At 42.1% G+C, this 9949-nt stretch overlaps 1 protein-coding gene and 1 non-coding gene across 2 annotated transcripts; one reads left to right on the plus strand and one right to left on the minus strand.

Moving 5' to 3' along the window:
* Positions 1–675: 675 nt before the first annotated feature.
* On the minus strand, positions 676–6479 carry LOC127334426 (homeobox-leucine zipper protein HOX7). The gene is made up of 5 exons (XM_051360872.1): positions 6345–6479; positions 2542–2801; positions 2148–2401; positions 1491–1570; positions 676–1400 (listed from the first exon to the last, which is right to left on the minus strand). The coding sequence occupies exons 1-5, from the start codon at positions 6434–6436 to the stop codon at positions 1046–1048; spliced, it is 1041 nt and encodes a 346-aa protein (XP_051216832.1). The 5' UTR covers positions 6437–6479; the 3' UTR covers positions 676–1045.
* A 2852-nt stretch (positions 6480–9331) lies between these two features.
* On the plus strand, positions 9332–9413 carry TRNAS-AGA (transfer RNA serine (anticodon AGA)). The gene has a single exon. It is a non-coding gene; the product is annotated as a tRNA-Ser (tRNA).
* Positions 9414–9949: the final 536 nt, after the last annotated feature.

A 9949-nucleotide genomic window follows, 5' to 3' on the forward strand; every position in this document is an offset into this window, starting at 1 on the left:
CAAAACCCTACCCCTCGGGCCGAGTGTGAATGTCTTACAATAGGAAAAGCATATATTAATTTACCGAGTGTTAGACCAATGGCACTCGGGTAAGACCTGGTGGAAAAACTCCCGGAATTTCGTTTGCCGCAAAACCTGAGGGCTTTGCCCAGTGTCCGTTAGGCCGACACCAAAATTTGACACTCACAAAGAGGAATAAAGTATGCAAAGGTGAGTTTTTCGGTAGTGGCCTTAGCACAAATTTATTGGGGCAACCATATACAGGTGTATTCTTGAGGCACGTGAAATAATTTGAGGCGGAGGGAGTAACAATTTGACGTTAGATCCTAGGTGAATCCACAAAAAATAACCGGTGTTCCAATTCCAACCATGACGGGCTGTTAGTCTGCTACACCGGCCTATTGCAAACGATAAGCTTCCAAAGACACGTGCATGCATGCTCCTAGTTCCAATTTCAACTGCCTCTCGCTTAATTTGCTGGCACAGTAGTGCCACTCAAGCAACCACGGAGAGAGGAGTTCCATTGTTTCTCGTACACGTAATGACAGTGATACAGCCTCAATGATTGATTGATTGTAATCTGCGTTGTGGCCGGCCGGGGTCTGCATCAACCATTTGTTTTCTGCTTTACACCCAACACGTTTCAGTCATCGACTCATACACTAGGTCATAATGTTTCACCAAAAGCTAGTATATTGCACATTGCCAGAGTGCTACACAAGTGGAAAGAGGACTCTTGCCATGCCAGGATTATGACAACACATATCACATCCTATATTGTACAAAGCCAAGCTCTACAAAGTCAGCAACACACGCAACCGCAAATATTCCACACCAACTACGAGGTTTAATTAGCACAAACTAACATCGGGTCGCTTGCATGCAAGAGCACGACACCACATGATGCAATTTGTTAGCTTGAGCACTGCACATTCATACAAATCTACCTAGCTAAGTATGGTTCTTTTCTTTCTATGTACATACACAAACTATCTGCAGAACTTACACGCCAACATGGATGCACAAGCGCAAGCTAGCCACCGTATCACGAGGTCGCTGATGGCTGGCGGCGGAGCACCGGGTGGCCGGTGGTGAAGGGGCCAAAGTGAGGCCTGGCGAATAAGGTAGACATCGCCGATGGCGGCGAGGCACTCGGTCTCGGAGATGGCACGGTGGCATTACTGGGAATGACAAAGAGAGGATTGTTGTAGGTTGTAGCCTTATTATCACATGATGGGCACGCCCTGGCCCCATAGAGGTGGTGGTTGTAGAGAGGGTATGTGGGACGGAAAGCCCGCAGCTCTGCCACCTCCCTTTGGAGCCTTCGGTTCTCCTGCGTCAGCGTCTGGCAGGAACGCTTCAGGTACTCGCAGTCCATTTCGGTTTGCTTCAGCTTCGTCCTGTGATATCATGTCAAAGTGGGTCTAATGGATTATGTTTGATGGAAGAAATTTTTCAGAGAGTGAGAGAATGATAGTATGTCTGGCTACCTAGCTCTTCTGTTTTGGAACCAGACCTCAACTTGGCGTGGTCGAAGGCTGAGCCGGTTGGCTATATTGCTCTTCTGTTCCTGTATGCAGAATGGAGAAAAAAGAATACTATGATTAAATGTCAACACATACAGTTTCATTTGCTAATAAATTTCTGGTAAACTTCTTATTCCCAGTACGTATGCTGTACCCACCAAAACCCCAAACAACCCACGTGTCCCATGAGCAGCAAGAAATTAACACTCGTGATGTATCACATGATAACATATGATCATTGCTGTGATGTGACAATTATTCCTGAGACTTGGTATTTCCAACTGAAACAGTTCATCATTTTATGTTTTTTCATCAAAAGAACACACTTGGGACTATGTCATACAGATATATAACAAAGTGCTCGTCAAGAGCCATACTACAGTATACTGATAGTAATCCAAGTGCCAACTATATGTTGTTTCCGGAGAACCATCAATATTCATGAAGCTATTACTTGAAACAATCGACTTATATGGTCTTTAATAGAAAGTCTAGACAAAGAAAAAGAATCTGTATCTATCATTTACTGAAATAGATACTGAAGATAGCGTACGCAAGTTCAGTTTCAATTAGATACTGGAGAAGTATAGCAAGATGGGCAGAAAAAGATAGGACGCATACCATGGTTAGGGTGCTGTGCTCTTTGAAGCTATCTTCTAGAAACGCAGACTGTTTCTTGGACAGCCTTAGCTTCTTCCTCACCCTGCCACCTCCGTTCTCCTCATCCTCTGAAGCTTCTTGATCGACTGCATGTATCCAAGGAACCTCGACCTGCATGAATGATGGCGACAAAGACCTCACTAGCGATGCTCCACCGTCCACCTGAACAACGTTCACATCAAACCCTGGTCTGCACATCTCCGAATTCATACTCCCTGTACAGAAAAAGGATCCATCAACAAACGAATAATTTACACTCCAACCTTAAGCTTTAAACTGCTTAGTGACCTATGGACCTACTGGGAACCAATCATACCAAGAGCATACATAGTCTGAAGAATTCGCTTGAACGTACCTGTTTGTGCAGAGACTAGGTTCAGCGCGCAGCTGATGCTTGCCTGGATAGGCAGCTCAACCTGAGGGCATGCTTCATCATCTTCTAGCACCTCAGTATCTTCTCGTGGTAGGCTTTTCCTTTGGCTATCTTGTCCAGATCCTTTGGTAGGCGTTACTCCAAGTCCAAGCGCAAGATCATGGCCTTCTCCCTTGCCTGTGCATATAGGTGCCTGTGCATGCGTGATGGTGTGCTTCACTGGTGCTAGAGAATCTCCAAGACTAAGCTCAAGCTCCATATCAAGAAGAGGGAAATGTCTTGAGTGATGAGGCAAGGAGGAACCAGGTAGCAAGTAACATATATATAGTAGTGGCTGGCTAATGATAAGGTTTGGCCAAAGAAATAGTTTTAAGGCACAGATGATTAAGTATCAGCGAATAGATTGGGCTTACTATCTCATGCTTGTCCTTTCAATAATATTATATTAACTCTCCTGCTATTAAATTCAACATATATTTTTTATAATGCAAGACAAAGCGTGCAATCAATTTAAAAAGTGGAACTACTTCCATTGTTGTAGTTGTTTCCAAAGAGAACTGTTTCATGATCTTAATATATTGGCAGACACAGTGAGCATGGGGTTTACGTGTATGGGCTTCCTAATAAAGGCCTCAGGGAATGTAAACGCACCGATACAGAGGCTATTACAATGGACAATGCTAATTCAGGTTACATGAGTTATGAACTCACTGTCATGGGTCTCTTCTAAACCATTTATTCCGCTTTTACAAATAGAATCAAAACATTCATATCGATTTTTTTACCAAGATTTGATAAGCTTTAGACTCAGAACTTACCATTCAAATGAGTACTTTCAAGCAAACATGAAAATTAGGAACATGAGATTCTGAACTTTCAGCTCGCATCCAGAAAACATTCGACTTTGGGAAACGGATATTCATATTACAACTGAGGTCCGGGAAAACTATCACTTTGACATTCAAAAGTTTCAACTTCAACATAGAGGTGTAGGTGTAAACAAGATGAGTTCCTCATGGATATGGAGGAGCATTATGCGCCAGTTTCACATTCACATTTCTCCAATAGCATTAGGAAACTAAAACACCTTTCTATTTTCTTAAGACAATAACCATTTTTTCCTTGAAAAGAAAAGGCATGGTTGAAGACCAATAATTTATTCACATAGTGCAGAGTTATCATTAGTTTTATCAATAATTATGCTATGCATAATTAATACAAAAATATGCTTTGTCAAAAAATTGTTTGCAAAGTTATGTCTCCTTAAAATTATATAAGCTCGGCATTGAAAATAGGCTTTCACGAAAACAACAACGTATATTGTAATTAAGTCCTTCCAGCAAGGCACAGATGCTCACTGAATTTATCACACGACTGCTATGGCCTGTGAAGATAGGAGTAGTTGGTAAAGTGATGTTCAGATGTCAAAATCTGAACTGCAATCATCTTCCGCATGAGGTGATCTAGATACTCCACAGATAAGCAGACCATGATGTCAGAATCTGGACTCTAGTGTGTGGATAACATGTAAGAAACCACTTTGTGAACGTTGTAAGAACAACTACGCAAGGTAGCGAGTCAATTATGTGATTTCCAGATGATGCCAACTATTCTAGAGGGCTACAGTTGGAGGAGAGACCGGGAAACATCGATTATATATCTTCATTCTTATTTTGATCTGAAGTATCTAATCGAAATGGCTACAAGAGATGGCCAAGCTTTATCTGGACAATTGTATTTTGTTGAGATATATATTGTTGAGATATATAAGTGGATTGCCTAGCCCTTTCCATCAGTTCGGACTTTTGGTTGCGTTGGCTAGTGCATGAAGCTTGACATGGTATCAGAACCCAGGGTCTCGAGTTCGAGTCCTGGTTCTCGCAATATTTACCCACCTCTATGTCCGCCGCGTATACGATCATTCATACGTGTGCTATTCTGCTTTCCACGTGTTGACCTCCTCTTCTCTTCTTCCGGTCACACGTGAGGAGGGGTGTTAAGATATATATTGTTGAGATATATAAGTGGATTGCCTAGCCCTTTCCATCAGTTCGGACTTTTGGTTGCGTTGGCTAGTGCATGAAGCTTGACATATTTAAGCTCTCCTTGAAGCTAATTGCTCCAACAGAATCATTTTTACGGACAGTATATGAGTGATGAACCCCCATTGAATTTGCCCCCATGCATAAGTGTTATACTGGAACTGAATCTTACAATTCTAACTTCAGTCAGCCAAGATTCCGTGATCATGAGAATTCCAACACAAATCATGTGGACCATATACACATAAATTCATATTCCCTATTAATGGGCCTGCTAGTTTCTGTCGATGAGGATCAGCGATTGCAGACAAATAAGAACTGTTTATTGTCATAGTTAGAACAGAAAAATTGAGCACTTCCTCTTCAGGCCTTAACAAAACTACACATTGCTGTCATTAAAATTTCAACCATACCCTTTTTTGACAGCTAGACCAGTAATACGTGTGCAACATTGTTTGACGATATATTAGACCCATAAAAATAAAGGAAAGTTTGTTCAGCACGGCCGACAAGTTTCCACTTGACAACCTGCACATATGAAACTAATATACAAGAAAAGTTAGTGAACAGAGGTCACCCTTTTGTTCTCACCCAACCTTTCAAGGAAAAAACTGATTAAATTTCCTTGCTAGTAGAAACAATACCACTGTCTGGTTTTCGGGAACTGGACGCAACTAAAACGGTGACTTATTTATAAACAATGTAGCCGTGGAAATATAAGCCTTAAAAAATGTGTGTCACAGCTAACTTATTTTGAATGTTTCTGAAAACAGAAGTCAAACCAATAATCATCTATGACTCGCTAATCAGTACGTTGCTTTTTTAAGAAATCGCGGACCGAAGCAACGATATTAAACCCTGGAATAGTACTTACTTTTCAAAATCCGGGCACGTCATTGGATCTTAAGTTTTTAAAATTTTGTTGATATGTTCCTGATCATTTTGTGGGGTCGTCTAGCAAATTTGTACAAGCGAAGTGTTATAAAAGTACCACTTTGACTATGAAGAAATATCTACAGGTATAATATCATTGATTTGATGCCACATCGTTGTGTGCCAGAAACCTTCTGCATTCAATCTGAAACAAGGGTCCTAATTACAATAGTTTACTTGGAACCGGCATCTAGGGCAGGAAAGGGATATCTCCACTTCTTTGTGATTTAATTTGTATATTTTTTCATTCAACGAATCACCAGGAGAAACTTGCTTACAGTTCCTTGTAATATTTTATTATCTATTGGAGCACTAGTTTTCTCCCTCTTTTGCCGATGAAGTTCTGAAGACTTGGTCTGTTGAAGGTCTAGTTGAGAAAATTGGAGTATATAATATTTCCTTTCTGAGAAAAGTAAATTCCTAACGTACCAACGAGGCTGAACTACGATGATACAGCATGTATGTAAGATAATGCAACAGGCTGAGAAAATTTACCTATACCAATACATCCTTACAATTTCACGCCTTGAAACATATGGAAAGAAATGAGCCTGGCATTTCTATGCCCAACTATACAGTCTTGTTTCAGTTCAAAGAAAAGAGGAGTACTGGTGCCAAACATCCATTAGGCCAAAGTACAGTGAATCGATTAAGAAGATAAATTCCATAAGGACATCCATGATTTCTGCCGCAAGTACTAATCGCGACCCCCAACTCATGATAATCATGACCCCCACTGCATTTGCTTCCCCGGACCGGAGGAGGGTCGGCTATAAATCCAATTCGAGCTGCAGAGAAGCAGAAGCATACCCGGCCACAATGCAGAGGATGGAGGTGCCGGCAGAGCAGTGGCGGCGGTTGCTCCCTTGGTTCCTCTCCTCCTCCCGGGCCAAGTAGGTCATCCCCACACGGAAGGGACGAGCGAAGCGGGTGAGCGGTGGGGGGCGAAGGGCGACTGGATTTATTCGTGGGCCGGGATGGGTGATGGGTGATATTTTTTTTGTTTTAGTAAGGGCATTGTTTTTAAGGATTAGTAAGGGAAAAGAAATTGTTCTTGTTCTGCTTGCCAAGGGTCTTGGGCTGTCTCGGAGGAAGCCGGGCCCAATAAGGGTATGTATGAAATAAATATGAGAGGTGTCTTTGGGCGATTTGGTATGCTCGGAGGAAAGCAATTCATGAGGACATATTCCAAAGTCCCCTGTCCACGTTACACTTTGTGGAGAATTTCATCCGAGACCTAAAGATTGTTGAAACAAAGAAGGTTCTCACACCATCAGAAAGGCCAAAGGAACAAGCCAAGAGGTGGGTTGCACCAGAGGCGGGATATGTGAAAATAAATGTTGATGCAGCGGTTAGGAAGAATGGAAACTTTGGCTCTGTGGCGGCGGTGTGCAGAAACGGCGATGGTGTATTCATGGGTGCATCAGCACAGGTTATACGTGGACTGTCTGATCCGGCTATACTTGAATCAATTGCATGTCGAGAAGCAATGGCGCTCGCGTGCGATTTATCTCTGAAGCAAATCCACGTTGCTTCTGATTGCCTGGAAGTCATCTCGGGTTTGGAGGGTGAAAACCAGGGACGGTTTAGTTCGGTGCTCAAGGAGATCAAGGCAACAGTAGCCGATGTGTTTACTTCTGTGAGGTTCACACATGAGAAGAGATCATCGAATGTAGAAGCCCATGGCTTAGCTAGAAGTTCAGCTTATCTGAACACTGGTCGTCACGTCTGGCTAGAACATACACCAGACGCGTTTTGTATTCCCTTGATTTTGAATGATCAATAAAGGGCGACTAGTTCTCAAAAAAAAAAAAAGATACTCCCTCCGTTCCTATATATAAGTCATATAGTTTTTTGAGAAAAATTCCAGAATATAAGGTTTATTGCGTTGCCCTACTTGTATGGACAATATTTTTGGAGATTTGATTAGGTTTACTTATCTTATGCAAAGTCCTCTATTAGCTTCCGGCAATTACTTACGGTTAACCCTAGCCAAATATGGTGTAATTTTTCCTAAATATGTGTTTCTTAATTTCCATGCCATAAATTATATGGCTTATATTTAGGACCGGAGGGAGTATCTGTCTATTACAAATAAGCACATGTGCTGAGATAAAAACCAGTTTTCCCTCAGAGAAAAAAATATAAAAACCAATTTATTTCAGCTAAAAAACCAGTTTATTTTTCTAAATACCCATCTGACATAGTAGAAAAAACGCTACCGATTGCGTGTGAAATTTGACAACCAGTCATCTGCGACCGGTAACGCGCCAGTGGTAATGAACTATGGGTCGCGTGCAACATGCGGCATGTGGCCAGTACATAGACTACTAGTCGCGTGCCATCCCGAGCCGCTACCGGCATCAAAACTGTTGATCACCCGATTGGCGGGCTGCAAATGTTGTTTTCCAGATATATTTTATTATTGCGTCATTGTATTTTAGCATGTGCGGTTCGTATACAGTTTGCACTTCAAGTTTATCACATTAGTTAGAGTCTCAACGGAGTACTGAAATAGTACAAGTTCATCACAATAATACATAATTCTCAATGGAGTATATATACATGCATAGATCATGCTTTAAACTACGATCACAATAATACATAAGTGACTTATGATAAGTCTCAATGCAGTAGACATACATGAATGCATAGATCATGCCCAGCAAAACTAATCTTTAAATGCACTTTGTAAGCCTTAACGCGATTTCTTCTTTCTCGATGAAAAAGCGAGCCGGGGAGTGGTCCCTGTTAGTCCAAAAAAAAAAAACTACTCTTTAAATTCTTTACTACTCTCCTTTCACCCTTTTAGATTTTTCGTAAATGCATGTATCTTTACGCCTTTTAGTGTCTAAATTTACTAGTCTACTTTGAAATATATACAGATCTTATTAGGGACCAGAGCAATTACACCTATGCCTCTCCCATGCCCCGTCTCCACCTCGCCCCTCTCTGATCCCGCCTCACTCCTTGGACAACAGAGGTGGCATGGATCCGGCGCGGTTCGAAGATAGCCAGGAGCTAAGAAGAGGTCCTGAATTATGGCGTGTGTGATAAACAAGAGTTCCCCCGTCGAGCTTCTGGCAAGGAAGAAAAGTTGTGTCATCAGTTTACCTGGATGATTTGAACACAGACTCGTCGGCAAGGAAGAGAAATAAGGGGAGTTGGAGGCGGCGAGCTGCCTGGTGAGGTGCAAACAAATTTTTTTTTATAGAAAACATTCGATAAAATATTTTAAGGTTTCCTTTCAAACACTAAAACCCTGATTGGGAACCTCAAACGCATTATCAGGGTATAGACTTTGTAGTATATGCGAGATATGCTCTTAGGCGGTCGGGTAGACGAGTGCATTCCAACTTGACCAGATCGTCTCTTGATGGAGATACGATCGTGTGGGCCTAGATGAGTGGGCATGACACACATGTTCTGTTGCTGCATGTGCATGCGTGGAGTAGCGGGTATCGCCGCTCGGTGTTCATCATTTGTTTGTTTTTCCTTTGCTCACGCATCTTCATCATATCTCTATTTTTCCTCCATATGTTGTGAAAATCGCTAAAAATCACCTTTTCCTACCTAGTAAGGCGCCCTAGCCCGTTGTCATGTAGAGAGGACATTTCATGAATATTTTGCATGCTAGGTCCATTTTATGCCAAAGTTTCCAACAAAAGCCATTTTTTAATGTTTTCACGCACCCATATGTTGGCTTTGTCGTCTTACGCGTTGCTACAAAAATACTGACCAAAAAGTGGAAGAGTAATAATGCTGTCAGTTATATATTTACTCGAACACACAATCAAGTGGTCGTGCCGGAGTGGTTATCGGGCATGACTAGAAATCATGTGGGCTTTGCCCGCGCAGGTTCGAATCCTGCCGACCACGATTTTTGTTCATTTCTTTTTCACCCCGCAAAAAGGAATGTGGTTTCCAATCACGGTTTTGTTCAGTCCTTTTATTTTGTCATGTAAAACCTTCAAATTAGGATTAACTTAATTACAACGAGGTTTCCTGTCACTTAGAATGTGGTTTCCAATGAAAAATGATGGAATCTTGTTTCGAACGACGCCATTTTCGCGCTGTGAGCTGTACTCAGCTAATTCCTTCTTGTTTTTCGTCGTCTTCTTCTTCAGCTATCTACTCAACAGGACCGAGACACGCACAAAGGACCATGACTGAACCTAAAAAAAGCTACTAGTACTATTAGTAAGTAATTGATCGTTCAATCATATGCTGATATATGCCATCGTGGCATTGTAAGCTTCCTAGCAACATACCAGTGCCTCTCCTGGGAGCTAGCGCCAGACCGGCCTCCCATGCCGTGCCCGCGCCGCACCGCCGCCGTAATTTCGTCAGCGCTCATCCGGCCGGCGGATGATAACCTTTCCTACGTACATAGGCGGACCTTTTAGTGACAAATG

This window comes from Lolium perenne, chromosome 6 (genome assembly GCF_019359855.2).
Source record: "Lolium perenne isolate Kyuss_39 chromosome 6, Kyuss_2.0, whole genome shotgun sequence".
Classification (NCBI taxonomy): Eukaryota; Viridiplantae; Streptophyta; class Magnoliopsida; order Poales; family Poaceae; genus Lolium; species Lolium perenne.